The sequence below is a fragment of the Phoca vitulina genome, unplaced genomic scaffold (genome assembly GCF_004348235.1).
Source record: "Phoca vitulina isolate PV1807 unplaced genomic scaffold, GSC_HSeal_1.0 scaffold86, whole genome shotgun sequence".
Classification (NCBI taxonomy): Eukaryota; Metazoa; Chordata; class Mammalia; order Carnivora; family Phocidae; genus Phoca; species Phoca vitulina.
The window spans coordinates 2,371,008-2,394,654 of NW_022589789.1; the positions used below are offsets into that span (position 1 = coordinate 2,371,008).

A 23,647-nucleotide genomic window follows, 5' to 3' on the forward strand; every position below is an offset into this window, starting at 1 on the left:
ACTTCAATTTTCAATGTATGACTGAATTTTAAAAACTCTTGTAAATGTCTTCTTAATTCCTAATTATTACCTTTCTAAGGGGAAGATGCTGGGTAACACAATAGTGCTCACGCACATGTGGTGTGTGTATCTATTTCATGGTGCACATGAGTGCTGCCAGATATGGTTGAGATTGTAGTCCAGGTGGTCACACCTGCCCGTTTTCATTTGCAGATAGGCACAAAGCCCAGGTGGATCCCAATTAATTCTCAGAATTCTCTGAGGGTTTTAAAACCAATTGAATCAATCAACTGTAAAGGAGAAGTACAAGTAAGATAAGGGCTACAATTTTTTTTTTCACCTGAAATATGCTGAATTTAAGAGAGTAAACACACTGGTAAATATTTATATAACATTCCACCCTTGACTTTGATGATTTTGCTTCTCATTAGGACTGGGCTTGCTTTTATGCCCACTCAGGCCAGAAGCAGTTAGGTAGCCTGGCTCTAATGCATCTTCATGGTTAGATGTTAGTAAAGCACATCGGTGAGAGTAGATTCATTATTTGTGAGGAAATTTTATGAATTTGACTCAAGATACCTAAGAGTCTGGTATCTAAAATTAACACAGCATTAGTTTTTCATCAATCATTAACATAAAGGGAATCACTATATCTAGAAAAACTAGGTAGATTTAAATAAAACTTTAAGGCTTTATCTGGTTAGTTAAATAGACATTTTAATTATTACTCCTATGGATCATATTTTTTAAAAAAGATTATTTATTTATTTGAGAGAGAGAGTGAGTGCATATGAGCAGTGGGGGTTGGGGGGTAGAGGGAGAGGGAGAATCCTTGAGCAGATACCCTGCTGAGTGCAGAGCCTGAGGTGGGGCTCCATCCCAGGCATCTGAGATCATGACCGGAGCCAAAATCAAGAGTCGCCTGCCCAACCGAGAGCCACCCAGGTGCCCGTCCTATGGATCGTATTTTTGAAAAATTGTCTGAACCCTTATTAACTATTGAGTAATGGAAGGAGTTGACATAAATAAAGTGGTACGCATATACTCTGATGCTGCCTCTTTTATGAAGACAGATCTCCCATCCTAGTACTGCCCTCAACACTTCGCTGGCACTTAATATTTAACATCTTGAATTAAAGTTATTGCAATAACTATCTTATTCCAACCTCTATACTATCTTTTTCTTACTCACTTTTATAATTCTGTAATACTTAGCCAGTGCTTTCCACATGGAAGCTCTTCTCTAACTGCATGTGGAATCAAATTAAAATGAATCGAGTAGAGACCTGGGAGTCATGAACCCTGGTCCAGTCACTGAGCAGCTCTACCACCAGTCCGGCGATTTCTCTGAGCCCTGGGCTCCTCTTGCCTCTGTTCTTCCTTCCCCACAACATTATCTTTTGCTATCCTGTCCTGAACTTTGTCACCCTTCACCTACATTATGGTAACCGACTCTACTACACACTCTCATGTGGTGGCTCTGTGCTAAGTGTCAATACTTTATTTTATTTAATCCTTATAATTGATGAGATGGAGATCATCAGCCCTCTTTTCAGCTGATAAAACTGAGGCTAGAGAGAGACTGAGTGCCATGTCTAAGGCACTAGTAAATTGGTAGAGTCAGGATCTGAATCTAGAGACTTGTGTCTGATGTGCTCTGGCTATTCTTCAACTTATTTTTCAATCAGAATTATTTCGAGAAAGCCCCACTCTAAACTAGTATACTCCTCCCTCCCCAATGCATTAAAACAGAAACAACATCTACAATTACTGGTAATTGCTGTGGATCCAACTATTAGTACAAGAAGCAAGAAGACCTCAGCATGGGTTGTTATCATAGTTACAAACTATCACAAACTTAATTATTGGGTAGAAATGTGGAATGTTGCAGCCAAATATGAGGATAATGAGCCTTTACCATGAATGCGTGGAAGGAAACCTGGACTCTATTTCTGGGTCTGCCTCAAGCTTTCTCTGTGGCCTTGGGCAAGCGACTTCAACACTCAGTCAGTATCCTGGGGTAAGATGGTGATGATGACACACAGCACCTACTTATTGTGCTGGTTTGCTGGGACTGATGAGTACGTTGGTCAAGGGCTGTAGATGAGAGGAAGTATAATTTTTTTTTTTTAAATGACAAATTGTACTATACCTGGGGCAGTGTAGGGCAGGGGAAAGTGCAGGGATTCTGGAAAACAGATGATCTATTTCCTTATTTTAAAATGGAAGGTGGGATGGGATGGAGGGATGATCACCTGCTCTTCCTGCTGTAAATGCTGACGTTCCACTTGAGCTCAAGAGAGCTGTTAATTGCTTTCACATATCCTAGGAATAACTGGACAAAATGAAGTTACTACCATTTAGGACAGACATGGACAAACGACTCTTTGCTGACATTTGTCATTCTTTAAACACAGTGACATCCCGTTATTAAGGAATCATAGCTCATAACTAAGACAGAGACGAGCGCCAGTTACTTTTCTTGACTCCGTCCACTTTTTAAAAAAACTGTCTCACCTCCCGCATGCATGTAACCCATTACGGAGTTTCTTTCTTTTCCTGGGGTTTAAGGGCCCGCATTAAGCGCCGGCGCATCGTGGGGAACCCCTTGCACAGCTTTCCCCCAAGGCATTCTAAAGGTATTGTTCATGAATTTGCGTTAGGATTGCTTGTGTTGCAGAATTTTAAGAAATAAAATTGCAGAGGTTTAAATTCTACATTTTGAAGTGGGTGGGTCATCACCGGGTCACAGGAAACTTCAAGGTAAATACTATGGCCTCTGGAGAAAGGCCGAGTCAAGTCAGAGCTTCACCAACCTCTCCCCAGAGCAGACGATTAATTTTTGCTTTTAACGCATAACAACCTCCGCCCGGCCTTGCAGCCCGGCAAGCGAGCCAGTGCAAAAACCCTGCCAAGATGCGGGCCGAGCGAGGGCGGGGGCGGGGGGAGACGTCGGCGGCGCGAGGGCCCCCGCGGGAGGAGAAACCTCGGCTGGAACAACCCGGACCAGCCCCGTCCCTGTCCTCCGGGGGGAACGTGGGGACGGCTCCTCTCGAAGCGTCTCCGTGCGCAGAGTCCGCGGCGCCAAGAGTGAAGTGTTTTCTCTAGAAACGATTTCTCCCGAACCCCCTAGCCGGAGGAAGGGGATTAAAAGTGACAAAGAAAGGGGGTGGGCTCTGGAGAGACCTCGGGGGTGGGGGGTGTGGAGCGGCGCCCCCAAGGAGGGGCTCAGCGATACGAACGCAGCCCTCGCAGCGCGCTGGAGTGCTTGAGGCGGGCGGGTGGGGGACGCGGTGCCAAGCGCGGGGGTCGGCAGGGCGGGGGGAGGGGCGCCCCGGCCTCCCACCTCCGTGGCGGCGCCCGGGAAAGGGCGGGCCTCGGCGGAAGGCCGTCTGTAGGGGCGGGCCGTGCGGTCGGGGTCCCGCGGCCGCCCGCGCCCTGGGGAGGGAGGCGGCGGGGGCGTGGGGCCGCGGCCGTGCGCTCCGCCCCGCGCGGGGAGCGGGCCGCGCCTCCCCCTGCCGCATGTGCGCGGTGTTGTGTGCCCGGCCCTGCTCCTCCTCCTCCCCTCCCCTCGCCGCCGTCCCCTCCCCCAGCGGCCCCGAGTGAGCGCGAGCGCCACACAGCCCCGGGCCGCCGCCGTCCAGCGCGCCGAGACGCCGAACAGGTGGCCGGAGGCTGCGGGCGCTGCAGCGGGGAGAGGCGAGGCGAGCTCCGGGCCAGGCGAGGGCGGCCGGGCCGGGCCGGGCATGCTAGCCGAGCGGCCCCCCGGCGCCGCCGCTTGCCCGCGCCCCTAGCCTCCCGCGCGCCCGTGCAGCGGCCCCGCCGCGCCCAGCGTCCAGCTGCCCCTGCCCGGGGCCGCTCCGGCCGCGGTCAGCGAGGGGCGCGGGCCGGCCCGCGACAGCGGCGGCGGCGGCATGAAAGTGACCGTGTGCTTCGGGAGGACCCGGGTGGTCGTGCCGTGCGGAGACGGCCACATGAAAGTTTTCAGCCTCATCCAGCAAGCGGTGACCCGCTACCGGAAGGCCATCGCCAAGGTGAGGGGCCGGGGGCGCACGGGGCGCGAGGGGTGGGGGCGGGAGAAGGGGGGAGGAGAAGAGGGAGGAGGAAGAGGAGGAGGGGGAAGGCGCCGGGATCAATATGGCGCTTCCTGGAAAGGGGAGGAGGGAGACGGAGGGGAGGCGGGGAAAGGGAAAGTGCGGCGGCCGGGCCGGGCCTCGCGGGCGCCCCCCGCCCCAGGCTGCGGGCGGCAAAGTTCTCCGCGCGGGCCGGGTGGGTGGGGTGGGCGCAGTCCCGGGTGAGAGCGCCGGACCCCGCGGCTCCTCCCCGGCCGAGCGCCGCCCGCCTCTCCCTCGGGGCTCCGGCCGCGGGGCGGGCGTCGGCCACAGGCGCCCCTTAGGAGCCTGTCCTAGGAACCGAGCCCGAACTCAGCCCTCCGGGGCGCGGGCGAAACCTGGCCGGACGCCTCTCCCCAGGCTGCAGGCGGTTGAAATCCAGCCTCAGGCCTTTCCCCGCTCCCAGGCCCCGCGGCAAAGGCTGGGGAAAAGGAACTTTTTTTGGTTGGAGGAGAGTTTAATTATTCCCCGCACGGCGGAGAGCGGCTGCATTTGTACTCCCAACACTGCCTTCGTCCGGGCGGGGGAAAGAGCTGAAGCCACGAGCCCTTTCGTCTCCCGGTCGCGCGCGGGCAGGGCCGGCGCAGCGCGGTTTGGGGGCAGCTGGTGGGGGAGAGTCGCCGGCAGCCCCGAGAGGGACACGCGCTTCCATGGGCTCGCGGACATTGGTTGGGCACGGAATCTCGGTGTTGAGGGGCTCCCGTGCAGGACTCCTTTAAAAGGCACAACCCTGAAATCAGTCACCGAATTAAAAGTTTTTCTGCGAGGACCTCAGCGTTTACCTATCTGGAACTAGTTCCATATGGTGCGGGCTGCGGAGCTAGGGCCTGATTTCGGAGTGGAGTAGATTTCCCTTTTTCTTCGTGGAGTGATAACATTGTCTCCACTTAACTGCATTCCTCTACAATGTGTCAGAAGTGAAAAGGCATTTTGTTAAATTGTTTTATCGGCTGTCTGTGTTTGACAACAGCCTACGCCTCCGAAGTTTCTGTCAGGCACCTGAGGATATTTCCTTTGCTGTAGAGTAACGTTTGGTGGAAGGCATGTTCACTTAAAAAATTTCTCATTTGTTTCCGGTAGTGGAGTGGCCTAGCTTCTGTGGGCTTTGGGGCGGCAGGCGAGGGGCCGGTGGCTTTGCCAGCCTGAGTGTATACAGGGTGCGCCCTCCAGTAATCTCTGAAATTAAGGGAGAAAAACTTTTTACACCGTTGTTTGTTTTTAACACATATTGGAAAGAATAGGGTAAATTTGGCCTTTTGAAGATCATCCGGGGAACATTTAGGAACCTGACATAAAGATGGAAGATGTTGACTATATTTAACAGCTCTAAAATGTTCCTTACAGTTGGTTTAACTGTTATTGAAAATCAAAATTAGTGGAAATTGGGCACCCGTTTATCTTGCAGTGCTGACAAGGGGAAACATAACTCTCTAAACCTACATTTAGCATTTTAAAAGATTGTTTATAAATGGCAGTTTATGATCTAAATGTTCTAAATCAATAATCAGGTTGCTTATGCACTTTGGAGACCAAAATAAGTTGTGAAAGGAAAGAGAAATACAATAATATAACCTAGGCAGTGTGCCTGTGTTACTAAATAGGGAGGACATTTCCTTTCATTTTACTAATTTTACTTGGTTAAAATTAGTTGTGTTTCACTATGCACACTGTGGACATTGGTCGAAAAGCCTGTTTGGGAGATAAAAATGTAGTTGATTGATCCAGTCATTCATTCCTTCCGCAGAAATTCTGAAGCATTTACTTGTTCGAGGCATTGTTCTGGGTGCTGGACATCCAGGGGACCCACTGGCTGCTTTGTGGAAGTTGGGAGTGTAAGAGTCTAGGACGAGAGGCTCCGAGGTCCTTCAAGTGAAGGAGACGGTGTTGTGGACTATCATGCTGTGGTGCAGAGAGAAGGGAATGTGTCTGGGATGTTGGGTAGATGTAACTGAGGGGTCTTAGTGATACATCTGGACCTTGTTTTTAAATATTAGCGGTAGTTGTTTCAGAGTGACCTGGGAACATGGAAAAGGGAGTGCGGTTTTCTTAAGAGAGTCTGGGGAGGTATGCCTGAGAGAAGGGGCATATGAGCTGAGTTTTTAGAGGGTAAGTGTGAGATGACCAGGTGGAGATGGAAGGAAGGGTGATTCTCAGGGTGATGGTAGCATCGGAGTTGGATGTAAATGAGAAGGAGGAGTCAGAGATGAGTCAGGGCGTTCTAAAATTATTTAAAGGCTCTCTCAGTGCAATTCACAGTTCAGTAGGTGAATTTTAAGATGGGCTTTGTAGTACACAGAGTTTAATCATTGGATCACAGGACTGTTGACTCTCAGATGTTGCAAGAGCCTGAGTGTCTTCCAGGTTCATTGGTGTTTTTTCTTCTTAAATTGTTAGGTAATGGTTAAGATTAAACTTTAGTCTTTCTTCTCTTTTCTCCCACCTTATTTAAGGTGATTATGAAGCTAACACATATTAACACTTGCTTTAACTCTTATTTCTTTTTTACCTCTTATTGTTTAATAGGACAAGGTAAATTTTGTATGAAGAATTTGGTAGCTGGCTAGCTGTGGAGTGGTGTTTAAGTTGCTAGGTGACATGTGGCTTGACACAAACTCCCATCTGGTGGGGAAAAATGTGGAAAGATCATGTTTATGGCTTTGTATAAAAGTCAACTAAGTTTCCCTCCCACCGCCAACCCCCCCCCCCCAAAAAAAAAAACAAAGAAAGGAAAAGGGAAAGAAAGATCCCAAGTCACTAAGGCTTTCTCTGCAGTAAGCATTTTGTAGTGTGATGGGGCTATTTGGCATTATATTTGAGCTCTTTTCAGGTTAAACAAATTAATTTTTTCTGGACAGTCGAGTGGTGTGACTTAATACCAGAAATGTCCTCCATAAGCAGATATTTAAAGGCTTACACTTAGTCATAGCATTTTTTTTTTCCTCTAGTGAAAAAATGTTTTTCTGCTTATGATCACTGATGGGTGAAAATGTTTTGGCTGTCCCATCTCCACCCACCCATCCTCATCCAGACCCCGCTTAAGGAGGGTGTTCTGCTAGACATCGAGAATTATGTTGCAGGAACTATTTTCGGGTGCTTCGAATTGGAGGACTGTCTGCTGTATATGTGTCTGTTCGTTCTTCTCGTGCCTGCAGCCTGACTCATCCTTGAGTCCTGATGGACACAGGGTGCAGAGCACCAACTGCAGTGACTTTTTAGTGTGGTGCCCTTGGTTTCTGAGGTTTCTTTGCTGGCCAGTCTTGAATTTTGAGTGAATCAAGTCTGGCCCTGAGGCTTCCCATTTTTCCTGCTGTACATCCTGAATCTGGTTAGGAGAAAGATAAGAAAATCTTCGTGTTTGTTCAAAAACATGTTGATATTTTGGAGGGCTGCTGCGTACAAAACGTTACGCTCTATGGGGAAATGTAAGATGAAATTCTTGCGCTCGAGAAGAATATAATCTAGGAGACCAGATGAGTACATAAAATAGTAACAGTAGGTGGGAGCATTAATCAGCAACAGGGTGGTACAGACAGTAATTGCTTCTGGATTTCAGAGGTGTGAGTGGTTATTATGGCATTGGGTTGGGAGGGGGATCCTATTTGGTCACTAGAGTTGGTATTGGGCTTAGCCCTATGAGAGGGCAGTGCTTCCTAAATGGATGGTGGAGTGATCTCAGAAAGCATCTGCCTGGCTAAGATGTCCTGGTTCTGAAGGCCTGCAGTGGGGTCCAGGCACGAGACTCCGGAGAGCATCTGCTGCTATCCTGAGAGGTGGGAGGGAGGGGATTGTGTGAACACAGGTGATTCATGCTTTTGGGGCTAGTTTGGCTCCTGCGGAGCACTCTTGCCAGATGGTGGGTCAGGATCAGGAGGAGGATTGTGAATGCCAGGGCATGACACTGGGACTTTGTATAGTTGGATGGTACGGGAAGGAGTAGGGTATTTGGGCAGGGCAGCAATATGGGCTAATGGTCCTCTGGGAGGATATCTAGAACAGCTGTTTGGATGGGATCTGCCTTCAGTCTAAAATGCTGCTGAATGCTGAGTAAGGAATAGAAGGGTAAAGTGAGGGAGGGGAGTTGCCGGAACCTTTTAACTCACTGCTTTCCCCCATAGCCCTCTTCTCTTGGGGGGTGGTGGGAGCTTTGGATTGTGTTTGGAGACCTAGGTTGATGTATTATTGGTAATACTGTTTTTTATTACCATTTAACCTTGGGCAAACTAACCCTACAGAAATGCATTTCCCTATGTCTAAAGTGGGTTCCTCCCTTGCAGGGTTAATGTGAGCACTGAACGGATGGTGAATGTGAAACTCTTCAGTGCTGGAGCTGAATCACTAATGTTTTACTCACCGGTTTTACTTGCTGGGAAACTTTCCCAAGTATCCTATTATTCCTGTTTGGTTTTTTCTTCTTTACTTAAGAAGGTAGTGTATAATTTAATTAAAGAATAGGTAAAAATGTTAATATTTGCCTAAGCAGCACTGCAGTCAGAAGAGCAAAGTGTGTGCGTGTGTGTGTGTGCGTGCGTGTGTGTGCCTGTGCATACGTGTGTGAATATAAATGCTGCCAATATTGGCTTTACTCTAGGTTGATTATCTGGGCCTCTGGCCTTTGGGCCACAGCTTTTGTCCCTGAAGCATGGGAACCTGAGTTGTTTAATAGTGATTTGTTGTTATTAAAACAAACAAACTTGAGTTTACAGACAGTAACTTTTGAAAATGTGCTTTTCTATTTTTGGAGGGGGAGGACTGTTGATTACTAAAAACATGTAAGTCTTGGTTTTTATGAAAAATCTTAACGGTTGATGTGAGATTTTCCTGCAAATACATCTATAACTGCTTGTTACACATTTATAAGCTTATTGAAACTTTTAGGAAAATAGTAATATTGTAGAGTTTGAATGACAATAGAGGCAAGCATAAAAATAGTGAAATGAAATAAATGTTGTTTTATTAACATTTTCTGTCTTCCCTCTCAAAAGTGAAAAAGAAATGCAATGTGTCTGAAAGGCTGATCTTTCTAAAATGCAAATCTCATTGTACTCTTCTGTGTAAGTGCCTCTGCACCTGCTTTCCCCAGAGGCCAGGTCCTGCCACCTCAGGATAGCCTGTCCCTCACTGGGCTCCCCCATCGCATAATCCACCCACTTGGACTTGCTCACACTTTCCTGCCTCTGCTCTGGTGTTGTCTGTTTCTTCTGTCTCGAACGCTTGCTTCCTCCATGCCCGCTTCTTCTACGCCTGCTCATTTATTGAGCCTCATCTCAGACCAGCCATCTTTGGGAGGCTAGCCCTGCATCTCAAGCTGTTTGAGGCTCTCCACTTTGTGCTTCTCCTGGGGCCTTAGCTCCTGTACTGACCTGGATGAATGAGTGTTACTGTGTGGTACTTCAGTGTGTTAATCTGCAGAAGACAACTGAGCTCCTCCAGGGAAATGCTTGGGGGCAATGGCCCAACCTCAGTCTTACTTGTATAGCCAACATCTGCTGCAAAGGAATCTTACAGGTTGAGTAAATAAACGGTTGAGAATAAACACAACATGCACATTATTACATAAAAAGTATACTTTTACTTGGAAGACTGTATAACCAGCACTTTAGGGTTTGGTGTGTTTGGCATATTGGTACAAACAGATTATAATTGACACTAAGATTTAGTGTGATTTGGAGTACCTGGAAGTTGTTCTTTTGTGTCAGCTCTTTTGAAGGAGTTCAGTCTGTTTTCAGACCAAGCAGAGGGATAGTCATAGGGTTTGCATTGGGCCTGGTTCAAGGCAGGTGGCCAGAGCAGTGTGGGAATCTGGCCCTGAAACATACCTATGTTGGGTCTGGCGCCTCTAATTCTGTCAGTTGGGATCCTTGGGTAAATGCCAGCAGTAAATAGAAATGTTTAGGATCTGAGATTCACAGAGAGAGTCTGGCTGACGTGAAGTGCCTTCTTGGCTCATGGTGAACCCGGATGAGGTGGTCAAGGAGGTAATATTTAGTCTCACTTGTACCACTAACCCATAGATCCTCCATCTGTCCTGGGAGGTTTTTACCTCCCTGTAGAACTGGATGCAGCTTAGTGGTGTTGGACATGTAATAGATGTTTGGAGCCTTATGCATTTTTTTCAAGGATGGAAAGAAATGTGTAAAACTGGTCCAGGGAGGTGATTTCCACAGCCTATTTTCCACAGGGTAGAATGATTGGTTCAGCCCACAAAGTGTGCTTTCCTCCTACGTGGCCACTCATACAACACGCCTAGCAAAGACCAAGGTCAGTGGCAGTAGAGAGAGGTAGGGGATCAGTAAATTTATATAATTTTATCCATTTTTGATATCTTTTCTGTTTTACCTGGAAAATGGAGAAAGCTTTATGAAAAATACAGAGTTGTGTGAACATGGTAGAAAGGTGATTTTTGTTTTTTAGTCATTTGTTTTATTTAAGATTTTTTTCACTTGGAAGGAGTATGTACAAATGACTTTTTTTCATAGCTTTGTGTCTTCTTGTGTCTGGCTTGCCATCTTTAGATGGTTTACGACATTAAATATTACTTTTGCTTATCTTTTTCTTCTATCCACTGATACTGGAACTTAGAAATAAAATTGAAATCTCCATATCCAAATGACTTGAAATATCAATTATTTAATTTTTTCTCTTAAAAATAGACTATAAAATATACGTACAATAGAAATAAAAACATGTCCACCCAAAAATCATGTACATGAGTCTTCATAGCAGCATTATCTATAACAGCCCCCAAATGGAAACAACCCACATGTCCAACCAACAGAACAAAATGTGGCTTATCCATACATTAGAATATTACTCAGCCATAAGAATGAATGAAATACTGACTCATGCTGCAACATGGATGAACCTTGCAAACATCGTGCTAGGTGAAAGGAAGCCAGTCACAGAAGCCCATGTATTATATGATTCCGTATATACAAAATGACCAGAATAGGCACATCTATAGGTAGAGAAAGTAGAGTAGTGGTTGTTGAGGGCTGGGGTTGGGAGTAATGGAGAGTGGCTGCTAGTGGGTTTGCTTTGGGGATAATGAGAATGTTCTAAATTTAGATAGTGGTGGTGATTATATGACTCTGAATATTGTAAAAATCTTTGAGTTGTACAGTTTAAATGCGTGAATTTTATGGTTTGTGATTCTGTCTCAGTAAAGATGTTAAAAAATAGACTACATAAGTCACTATGAACAAAGCTCACTTTTTAGGTATTTTATAGTTCTGAGAATCCCATAAAACATGTATTACTGTGTCAGAGATGCTCAGAAATCTCAAGTGAAAACTGGCTATTTTTAGGAGTTTTCCATACAGTGTGTAAACCCTGCTTTCTTGGGCCTCTCACTCTGTCCTGTTGCTGTCCGGTAAGCTGTTCACTGCGGAGCCTCCAAGTCCCCTGGACTCTGCTTTGTTAACCTCTCTCCTTCCTTACAGGCTTCCCCAACAGTTCTCCTGTTCTCCTTCGGCCAGAGATTCCTTCCCACCTAGCTCACCAGCTGCCTTTGCTGCATGAAGGTTGATTAGGAGGTTCCAAAGATGTCCATAGTGGAAGAGCTTTTCCAGTTTTTGGTTTTGATCCTCAGTCATTTTGAGCTTTAGCAAATCTCACAAGCTTGTGAGGCTCAGTTTTCCCATCTTCATCTTCGCATATTCAGAAATTCTGGGCTGGCTCCTGTTACCAGTCCCCAAAGCTAGAGACGCTCCTACCTAATCTGTATGTTCGTTATGGTGCTCATGGAACCATGAGGTATGAGTGATGTGCAATGCTTTTCAGAGGAGTAGACAGGGTGCAGAATCTCTTACTCACCCACCCTCCCTGTGAAAATATTTTGCTTCCCTTACTTTGAAATGATGGGGCTTGACCCCTAGGTCAAACACATGCTGTTGGAAGTGAGGATATATTTTGCCTGGAGTGTCCTTCAGAATTCCTTACCATCTCAAGAGAAGTGTCTTTTAGGATAAATTACATGCTCAGAAGTGACTTAATGACACTATTCCTTTTGTGAAGTATAAATATATGGCAGTGCCTGATACTAAATGTGGGATATGTGTATACACATACATACACGTATGTAGTCCCGAAGTTGTTATTTTTATGATAGTATAAATTTAAGTGGTTTTAGACATGACAGGTCAATATTATTTTTCCCTTTTGATTATCTTTAATATTCAGACTCTGTATGACTTTTTTTTTTGGAACTCAGTCATTTTTTCTGGTGTATGGTTTTTCTTGTTATTTGTATCACATCTCTTTAGAGTAGAAAACTAATCTATATTATAGGGTTTATATTTTTGAAAAAGCCTGTTTGAGATATTCTAAAATAAAAATCAATAAGAATTCATACAATAAAATTCATACAATAAAAATTCCTTCTCTAGCACTTCAGAAAATAATTCGCTGCATATCTCAAAAACCTAATATTACTAAATACTAAAAATATGTTGTATTAACAGATTAAAAATATAAAGAAGGTAGTATCATTTTCATGTAGATGGCTGATATGAGACTGAGTTTTTTTGTTTCTTTTTTAAAAATTTTATTTAATTTTTAATTATTTATTTATTTGACAGAGAGAGACACAGCGAGAGAGGGAACACAAGCAGGGGGAGTGGGAGAGGGAGAAGCAGGCTTCCCGCGGAGCAGGGAGCCCGACATGGGGCTCGATCCCAGGACCCTGGGATCATGACCTGAGCCGAAGACAGATGCCTAACCGACTGAGCCACCCAGGCGCCCCTTTTTTTCTGTTTCTTTAAAGTATAATAAATATTGGAAAATTTTTTTATGTCTGTTTTAATTTTCTGAGTCCAATATTAAATCTAGAATTAAAAAATAAACTATTTTCTAGGGAACAAACTTTCTTCTACCACAAAGGCATTTAAGATGCATAATTTATAATTCTGAAACCCATTGTGCAAAGTCATATGTGAATAATAGTTAGCTGGGTTCCTGCCCAGCAGGGTTATACTCTAAACTGAAATTTCTCTTATTACAGCCAGCAGCACCTGCAGAAGAGGGAGGTAAAATGTACAGGATATTGGTTCCTGATGTACCACCACACAGGATATGACTAATCACTGAATCCATTAAAATTGAATGTAGGATTTGGTACTTTTACCACTTTGTTAGAGATCTGGAAAAAACCTTTCAAGCAAATCAAGAGGATCTATTAGTGAAAGTGCATCATTTGGATTGATAACTGTTTAAACAACTACATCTAGCAGATGGTGGTATTTGAGCATTTGTATTGTCTGAGAACTATGAAAGGAGTATATTTTAAATTTTGAAGGCACATACTGTCAGGAATATTGTTTTTTTAAAGGAAACTTGGAAAGCTAATAAAACCCTGAACTTTCTATGGTGGGGTCAGTTTTATCTTTTGTATTTTATGATCCACTTTTTAAAACACAGATGTTTGCAAAAACACAGTTGGCTGAAGGTGGAAAGTTTGGTTATGGATGTTTTTTCTCCTAGGAGGCAGGCATATCAGAGTAACACAGTCTGGACCAGGATTCAGAAGAGCAGATTGCCGATTATGTCATTTGTGTGTTTGAAAGCAAGAAGGATAACCCCTGTAAGCCCAGGATCCTTGGCTTCTAGTGACACCTACTTCATGGGATTGTTGTTAGGGTTTGAAGAGAGAATATAAAAAAAGCATCGTAGGGGTAAAATGGAGTAGATGTTAGCTGTACTGTTCTTTATTTTTGCTGAGTGGTTGCCAGTGATTAAGTCTCACTTGAGTCAACTCTTCTAAATTGTTTCTTCTCATCCTCATTAGAACTGCACTGGATATGGGAAATTGAATTTGTGGTAAAACTGTTCTTCCTTAAAAAAATCATGGAAACGTTTTTCTGCAATTTAAGAAGTTAAAAACCAGTGACACTGATTTAGATTTTTCCAAGATGTCCACAGTGGAATAGCTTTTCCAGTTTTTGGTTTTGGCTTCCAGTAGTTTTGAACTTTGGCAAGTCCCACAAGCTCTATGAGCCTCAGTTTTCCCATCTGTAATTTGGGAATGCTATCTTTTGGTTGCAGGAATGAACATTAAGGGACTTAATATAGATAATGCTTCTTCATATAACAGACTCTTAGTATTAGATCTTTTTCTTTTTCTTCACGTTTTACACATACATTAGGCACAGTTTTAATGGCTGATTCATAAAGTGAAGTTGATTTTTATTTGATTTGTGATACCAAACTGTCATTTTTTCAGGATGATTTGTTAAAGGGTCGCTTTTCCCTTCTAAAGTACTATAGAAATTCCAGTAATAGTATCTACTAGTAAATCCGTTGGAAATAGAGGAAAGCAAATGTTCTGATCACCTAGTGGTTAAAGCTGATTCTTTTCAGATCAAGGAGAAATATGTTTGTCCAGCTATCTTAGCCTGTGTCACCGTTTACTTACTTGTTTTACTATTAGCCCTTGTTACTTTCTGAAATTGTAGCTACCATTCTGCTGGATCAAAGGAAATTATGTAGAATTTCTTTGCTGTATTTTAAAAGACTTTGGTTATACATTTTCCACTTAAAAATATCTTTTGAAACTTGGAAAGACTAAAACTAAGAAACTATAAATAGTATTTATACTTGTAAAATATGGAAATGTTTTTAAAAACGTAAGCATTTATTGACTAGTAGTATTTCTGAGAATACCTTGGAGTTCAAAGAGATGGCCTGAGTTGTAAAATAAAATGGGGAAGCTGACATTTTTGTGACCTCTGTAATACTTTATTATATAGGCCTCTGTAATTCATGTACCCATGCTACTTCTTTACTCTTCTCTGGATCTTAAGAAGGTGACTTTGGGGAGCTAAATCAGCAATAAATGAACACAGAATGTCTTTTGCTTAGGTAGGTAGGTAGGTGTAAGGATTGACAGATTGATGCAACTTTTAATGCTTTCGTTCAGCTAAAGGCACCCAATGCCAATCACCTGAAGACTTCACCCAAGAGTTGACCTATTTATCATACTAAATAGGGAGTGGTGTCTTGAAGACTTGCTAGGTTCTGGGCATGGCAGTGTTACTATGTCTGACTTGCCAAGTTGTCAACAATGGACTGTCTTCCTATTCAAGAGGATCACCTCCTCTCATCTTTCCACACTACAGTATTGAAGGTTATTTTTCTCTGAGGTCCTTAAAAGTCTTATTAAAATAATGTTTCTCCCTCTCTATGTGTTTAGGGCAGTTGCTAGGTAGTGATTAAAATAGTAAAACTTTATCTCCTTGTGCAGTATTCATATTTTGGCTTTGATCCCTTCCAGTGTTTGTTTGTAAACATTGTTTCACATGAGTGCATTTGAAATTGAAAGCTTTTGTTTCATACACAACATGAAAAAAGAGATGTGGCTGCATGGGCGATTGGAATTTCTGTCTCTCTCTTCCCTTCACAACTTCCTGAGTTTTTGTGCTCTGCTAATGAAAGTGTTGAATGGTACTTTCAAAAACTTTCCAGAATAACTTTACAGTTTTATAACAGAACTGTAGAGAAACAAGCTCTGGAGTATTTATTTATTTTTTGTTCCCGATTTATTGAGATATAATTGACAGATAACATAATAACATTTAAAGTGTACAATGTGATGATTTGATATACATTGTGAAGAGCTTCCATTGAGTTAATACATTGCATCCATCACCTCACATATTTACCTTTTTTCCCCCCCCTTTGGTAAGAACTTTTCTATTCTCTTGGGGAGTTTGAGACAGCTCTTAGTCTGTTTTGAAAGGTGGATGGTGTGCTTCAGATCGTTAAGCTGAAGCAGAAGAGCTTTTGGTCCTGGGCTGTTTTTCCTACCTATGAGGAGGGAAGCTGCTTTTTGTATAGATTTCAGGGGAGTGGTATTTTCAGCTTAGTCTTTGCTTTTGGTGTTATTAAGCTTTTTAGGTCAGCACTGATGATCGAAAGCTCTTACACAAGATGTGTTTGTATTGAGGCATTATTTACTTGTCTATCAGGTTGGGTAGATGTTGAGAAAGTACCTTTAACTGTGATGCCTATCACGTTTTCTCAGCCCCAAGTCATTGAGGAGTTTCAGAGGGGTAGGAGGAGAATCAGGAAATGGTGGTCAATAGTGGTGGTTATACCATTATCAACAGTAATGGTTAGCATTTATGGGGCATTTTGTGTATCAGGCCCAAATGCTGGGCTCAGTGCTTTGTGTGTATATGTTAATCCAGTAGAGTTGGGGAGGTATTGATGCAATCCCAAATTTACAGGTAAGGACACTTGGGCTAAAAAGGATAAGAAAGTTGCAAAAGGTTGCACATCTGATGCATGATGGCTTGGCCTTCTTAGGCGGACCCCTCTGACTACAAAGCCTGCACTATGAATTACTACACCATGACAGACTGCTGTGGCTCTTGCATTTTAGGGTGTTGCAATTCCATAAGAGTAAATAATGCCCACAGGGACACTTTGAAAGCCAGTAGTGGATTCCTTTTACACACTTTTATCCTCTGCTTCTTAGAATATTCTCATGGACCCTTTCCCATTCCCACACCAGAGTGTGCCAAGGGTGGCCTGGCTGATACTGGCAAATATGTCCTTCTGGTCTGAAGCTTCAGTATCTTGAACATGAGTCAGAGGCTTTGTTTGACCATGGATCAGTTTTATTATCTTCAACATGGCATTGCTATTTTTGTCAACATGGCTCCTTATGTCCTATGTTTTTAAATGCTTTCTATATTACTGGAAGTAGGGAAAAGTGGACAGATGACCAAGCCTTTTTTTTTTTTTAAGTTTTTATTTTAATTTCACTTAGTTAACATACAGTGTTATATTAGTTTCAGGTGTACGATACAAGTGATTCAGCACTTCCATACATCACCTGGTGCTCATCGTGACAAGTGCACTCTTTAATCCCCATCGCCTATTTCACTCATCCCCCCACCCCCTCCTTCCCCTCTGGTAACCATCACTTTGTTCTCTATAATTAAGAGTCTGTTTCTTGTTTCTTGATTTGTCTCTTTTTTTTCTTTGCTTGTTTGTTTTGTTTCTTTAATTCCACGTATGAGTGAAATCATATGGTTGTCTTTCTCTGACTTATTTCAGTGAACCATATACACTTTAGCTCCATCCATGTTGTTGCAAATGGCAAGATTTCATTCTTTCTTATGGTTGAGCAATATTACGTTGTGTGTATAGACCAGATCTTTATCCATCAATCAATGGACACTTGGGCTGTTTCCATAATTTGGTTATTGTAAATAAGGCTGCTATAAACATAGGGGTGCATGTATCCCTTTAAATTAGTGTTTTTGTATTCTTTGGGTACACACCCAGTAGTGCAATTACTGGATTGGAGGGTAGTTCTATTTTTCAGTGTTTGAGGAACCTCCATACTGTTTTTCAGAGTAGCTGCACCAGTTTTCATTCCCACCAGCAGTGCACAAGGGTTTCTTTTGCTCCAGATCCTCTCCAACACCTGTTATTTCTTGTGTTGTTGATTTTAGCCATTCTGACAGGTGTGACGTGATATCTCATTGTAGTTTTGATTTTCCTTTTTTTTTATTATGTCATGTTGATCACCATTTGTATTTCCCTGATGATTAGTGATGTTGAGCATCTTCTCATGTGTCTGTTGGCCATCTGGATGTCTTCTTGGGAGAAATGTCTGTTCATGTCTTCTGTGCATTTTTAATTGGATTATTTGTTTTCTGGGTGTCGAATTGTATAAGTTCTTTATATATATTGGATACTAATCCTTTATTGTATATGTCATTTGCAAATATCTTCACCCATTTTATAGGTTACCTTTTAGTTTTGTTGATTATTTCCTTTGCTCTGGATAAGCTTTTTATTTTGATGTGGTCCCAGTAGTTTATTTTTGCTTTTATTTCCCATGACTCAGGACACATGTCTAGAGAGAAGTTGCTATGGCCGATGTCAAAGAAATTACTGCCTGTGTTCTCTTCCAGGATTTCATAAAAACCCTAAGTTTTAGGTGTCACATTTAGTCTTTAATCCATTGTGAGTTTGTTTTTGTGTATGGTGTAAGAAAATGGTCCAGTTTCATTCTTTTTCAGTAACCATCCAGTTTTCCCAACACCATTTGTTGAAGAGGCTGTCTTTTTTCCATTGGATAGTCTTTCCTGCTTTGTTGAAGATTAGTTGGCCATATAATTGTGGGTTTATGTCTGGATTTTCTATTCTATTCCATTGCTCTGTGTCCATTTTTGTGCCAGTACCATACTGTGTTGATTACTACAGCTTTGTAATATAACTTGAAGTTCAGAATTGTGATGCCTCCCAAGCTGCCATTCTTCATGCAGATTTTGCCAGCGTTCCTTTGGACTGCTTGTGCTGTTGGGTTGGGCTCACATAACCACTCCTCTGGAGGCCATTTCAGTTATTCCCCAGTGCCCCTGCAGTGCTGTGCACTTAGCAAGCCAAGAGCCTAGCGCTGTGCTTACAGTGTTTGTGGCATGACTGGTGAGAGATGATCACAACAGGAAGGAATTTCCTCAGGGGTGCTTTCAGAGCTGCAAAGTGCAGTTCTTTGTAATATTTAAAACGTTGCCTTCAAATATACTATAGCAATAAGAACTTGGTGGTACTGAATTTTATAGCCCTGACAGCAATGCCTATGTAAGAATTTTTTATCTTATTCAGCAGTGTCAAATAACACCTAACCATATAACACCAACCCTAAGTTGGTTAGTAAAAATATGTTGTTTGAAAATTAATATTTAGGTATTGTTGCATAACCAACTACCCAAAACTCAATGGCATAAATCAGTGGCGTAACTATTTAATTATGTCTCGTGATTGTGGGTTAAGAATTTGGACAGGGCACAGCAGAGTGATTCTTCTCTATTTGGGGTTATGTGGGGCTATTTAGCTGGCAGGTGACTTGGTCTGAAGGGTCCTAGATGGCTTCATTCACATGTGTGGTGCTTGGCCAGGGTGGCTGGAAGCTTGGGCTCAGCTGCCACTCAGTACAACAGCAGGAGCAGGATACAGTGTGAGGGATTGTGCACATGCTCCCAAGAACACTTGTATGTATTTGAGTGTGACCCTGAGGGATTTATGTGGCTCTTGAATTTAAAAGTTTCTGTAGGCAAATTTTCAATCCCAGTCTAAAAATGTATGAGCCCTCTCTTTCCCAAACCTCCCTCCCATGCCCCTCAGCCCTTCTTTTGATATAAAGATCATTTTCATACTCATTGAAGCCAGTATTTCTCCATGTTTATTCCATGGCATGTTAATAAACAGTATGTGGGGAAAAGAAGAAAACAAGAGCACCTACACATAGCATCTCTAGCATGGAGGTCTCAGGGTGGTTGGACTTCTTATGCTGTGGTTCAGGGCTCCTACAGAGGCAGGAAGAGGACACTCTTAAGATCTAGGCCTAGAAGTCAGCACAGCATCATTAACCCCTCTCTTCTATGCACCAAGCCAGTCATTAAGTGGCTTGGATTCCAGGGGAGAGGGCATCCACTCCATTTATTAATGCAAGGAGGTCAACTCTTACTTTGAGTTGTGGCCATCTTTGTTCTGCTATAGGAATGTGTGAATGCAGTGTGTGTGTGTGTGTGTGTGTGTGTGTGTGTGTGTGTTGCATGTAACATTAAACATTTGGTCTTTTATTTTATGTCATGTTTTAAAATTGTCCTATTCTCGGCCTGGACACCGGTCATAAAATGTATATCCTGAACTTTTGAAGCTGGCAAACCTAAGAAGTAGTTTGTGTTCGTAATTCGTGAGTTCAGAGATCAGACAGCTTTCCCAGGCTACTCAGTAGAAAGAGATAATGGTAATAACACCTTGAGTTTATGTGGCATCTTTGAGAGGTTCAAAGTGTTTGTACCACTCATGATTCCTTTATTGGCATGTCCTCTGAGTAAATAAGCCATAGTACCCCTCAAGCTCATACACAGAGGAAGAAATGAAGTAGTTTCATCAGTCTACTAGTGAACAGTGTTCAGAAGCCTGCCTTCTGCAGATCCATGTACTGATTAGAACTTGATATGAGTTTACCTTCCTTAAATGTGATTCTGGAAAATGGTGGAGATTGACTTTTGTACATTGGTAATGTTTTAAATTATATACCATTTGCCAGAGAAGTGCCATGTTTAAAGGAGAGCTAGTTATTTTTCTAATGTGTTTTGTTTGTTTTGGTGGAAGCTTATGGGTATTGTATCACAGGGATGTTTCACTTTAATGCATTAAATTCTACATGCTCGGCAAAGAGACAGAGTGGAAAAGGTAAGGTAGTTAGAGGGTCGTCCCCTTAGTGAATGTGTGGTGTGGCCTGATGGTGACATTGGAGGTGAGAAAACCTGTATCCGTCCTTATGCACCCCCCTCCATGCCCCGTTGTGGGAGCACCTCCTAGTGCCTGTGCTTACAGTGATTAAATGGAGTTTTTAAGGATAATTTAGTTGTATGTTAACTTTACTCATCCCTGCCATTTAGAACCTAAACTTTGAGTAAGATGGGGCTCCATTGTAATGTTCTAAATGTGATATTGCTTACATTCGTTCAGGTTTGCTTAAAATGAAACACTTTACATTTAATTGGTGTGCATTAGGTTTTGGGAAGAAACGACTCTTCAGCCAGAATTTGTATTGGCTAGCTCCTGGTTCTCGAATATCTACCCCATGTGAAATGACCTACCCTATGTATTTCGAGCAGTGGAAACTTCATCACAGCACTCTCTAGTACAGAGAAGTCCATGGGTTCTGCATGGCTTTGCAAGTAAAATTCAAATTTGTCAGCCTGAAAACAGACCCCAGCCTGGCTTTTCCCCTTTATCTCCCTGCTCCCCTCTTCAGTCTGCCCCATGGTGATGGAGCTGACTCTCCTATTTCCTCAAGGTTGTGCCGAGTTTCCCAATTCCTTTGATGATGTACATGTCCCCTGGCCTGGGATTCTCTTCCTTCTTCTCCCTCTCACCTTGGTCCTTCCATTCTTTCTTCACTGCCGCCAGCGCTATGCTCTTCTGCACCGAAAGCTTAAGAGGCTTCCTATTGCTGTCAGGACAGGATCCCTGCTCCCCCTTGGGTGGCATTTGGGGCTGTCTGACTGGCCCTGGCCTTCCTTCCCTCTGGGCACCGCATGCATGGCCTGGGGCCACGCTGGCCCACAGCCCTAGACCCGCCCCAAATGGTGCCTTTCCCGACTCCCCACCCACAGCCCAGAGAGATTCAAAATTCGATAAGTTAAGAGGGATACAAGGAATCATTACCTGAACATGTGCTTTTTGAAAGGAAGTTACCCCAATAATTTCGACTGTGTTATTATGTGTTTTATTACTTGTAAATAATTAAAAGTAGATGAGCTTTTAAGAGAAAATAAGCAGATACTATTGGGAGGGATTTCTTAAATGTTTCTCTTCAGTGTGGTGCTCTTTCTAGCTGTCTGTCTCCAGTGCAGAATCCTTAGTGCTCTCTGCCTTACGCTGCTGACAACGGTGGCTTGACACGCTGGATTTACTGCACTCAGATGTCACCATGAAGCTTATGGGTGGATATACACGTTCCAGGTGGTGGATGGCTTGTCCATAAAGTGGATAGAAGAGGGTGAAATGTATCCTTTGTGGAAAAATGGGGGTCCTTGAAGACTGCAGGGCAACTATGACTAATGCTGTAGTTAATTAAGAAATCCTCCTTTGGCTGTGTGGGGCCAAAAGCTTTTTTTTTTTTTTTTTAATCTTTTATAATTAAGTCTGAATGAATATTAAGGTGTGTTTCTTTGCATTAGCTGTACCGTGAGGAGTGGCATCTCTGAGACGTGGATAATGGCAGAACAGGTGCTGCTATGTTAATGAAGACAGTTTTGAATTGAGTTAGCAAAGTGAACTGGTGGCTTGAACTGGGTATCTGAAATACCGTCATCGCTTACCTTTTGTCTCAGAATTGGGAAGACCCTGTGGCCTCCATTCTGTTGTCGCAGATCTTCCCAACACCAGCTTCGGGCAAAGGAAGAGATCCATGCAGAGTGTGTGGGGGGCAGATGGCGCCTTCTGCAGGGGCTGACCCCATCCATCCTGGAGTCATCCAGAGAGGTCAGGGAAAGTTAGACGAAGCTGTCAAAGCAGGAAGCACAAGAGCAAGTCCACATGCAGCCCAAGGATGGCATCTTAAGAGTTCCCAGGCCCTTGACCGAGGAGGTGCCAGGGGGCTCACTGGTGTGAAGTGGTGCTGGCCTTTCTCACTTCACCATGGTCCCTCATTCTTGCCTCTTCCCAACAAGGTGGAAGCAGTCCTTATGAAGAACTAACTTGTCCTTTAAATCAGAGTATAGCATTGGCTTGGACCACAGTTGCCTGAGGGGAAGTGCTGGCCCCGGCTCGTGTGCCGCGGGCAGGGCTAGGGTCACTGGGGCACTGTCACGACTCTGAGGGTGTCACGCTGGGTGGCACCAGGTTTGGGAGCTCTGCAAGGCCTGGTCTGGCGGTTGCCAGCAGCACAGTGGAGCTCGATTGGCTGCCCAGACTTAGCTTAGGGTGGTCTGAGCCGGCTGTGGCCTCCTGCAGGCCAGTGCTCTGTGGAGACAGGTGCAGCCTTCCGCACTTCTCAGAGTGGCCTAGAACATGAGAACATGGGAATGCCTGTCTGGCCAGAGCAGGTCCTATAATGTTCTTATAGAAAAAATACATATTTTGTTTTGCCTAACTGAGTAGAGGAAGAAGCACTTTAAAATAGAGTTAGTCTCTCACTTTTATTTGTTTCTTCCGGTGGAATTCTCTTATATTTTATGATGGTCTGAGATTATCAACCAAAGTGTGTGTGTCCATGTATGTGTCCTCTGAGTGTGTGTTCACGTGTACGTATGTACGTGTGTGTCTGTGTGCACGACATCTGCATGTATGTGCATCCATCTGTGTGTGTGTGTGCACGTGGGAGGCTGGGATGGAAGGGCTTTTTGTAACTGTTTGAGTTTTCCAGTAAAAGACTTGGGATTATTTTATAGTCATAGGCTCTTTCAAGTAGTAAATGATTTTCTTATATAATTCCATGAATTAAAGAAATGCAGTCAGTTTTTATATGGTTCAGTAAATCTTTTAAAAATCTATCTTGCCTTTCATTGCTGGAATATTTAGGAAAAAAATTTTTCATCTTTTTCTTTCTTTTTTTTTTTTTTGTTATTAACTCAGCTATAACTTGAATTTTCCTGCTTCATTTTAAAGAGGATACTCACTATTTCCCCCATTTCCCCTAGTTTTCTTATAACTACTGTATTGCATGAATGCTGGCTCTTCAGCAGGACTGGCTATGAGAGAAGTCAGTGCTCCAGTGGGGTGGGGGGTAAATCAGGGCAATGAAGAGCTTGCTCCCCTTATCATGGGGGAGGGCAAAGGCTCTAAGTTTCCATTCTCTGTTACTTTCAACTAATCTGTCATGGCTGCTCTGTGCTGTTGCCAGCAAAATAATCCCCCCCCCCCCCCACCCCTTGTTTATGTATCAGCATCATTACTGTGCATGCGTCCTTGGGGATCTGACTGATGGGTAAATGAGTGCTGGCAGAGGAAGTGGAAGACAATATGCAAGTGTTTTATTTAAGCAGATACATTCTACAATTTATTTT

The 23,647-nt window shown here is 43.6% G+C and overlaps 1 protein-coding gene across 1 annotated transcript in view; it reads left to right on the forward strand.

The window, feature by feature from the left end:
• The first annotated feature begins 3,856 nt into the window (after nucleotides 1-3,856).
• The window catches only part of PARD3 (par-3 family cell polarity regulator), a 647,142-nt gene continuing 627,351 nt past the window's right edge, over nucleotides 3,857-23,647 (forward strand). Inside the window, exon 1 of the mRNA XM_032395672.1 lies at nucleotides 3,857-4,034. Within this exon, the coding sequence (XP_032251563.1) occupies nucleotides 3,915-4,034 (120 nt within the window). The 5' untranslated portion in view covers nucleotides 3,857-3,914. The remainder of the gene's footprint in view (nucleotides 4,035-23,647) is intronic.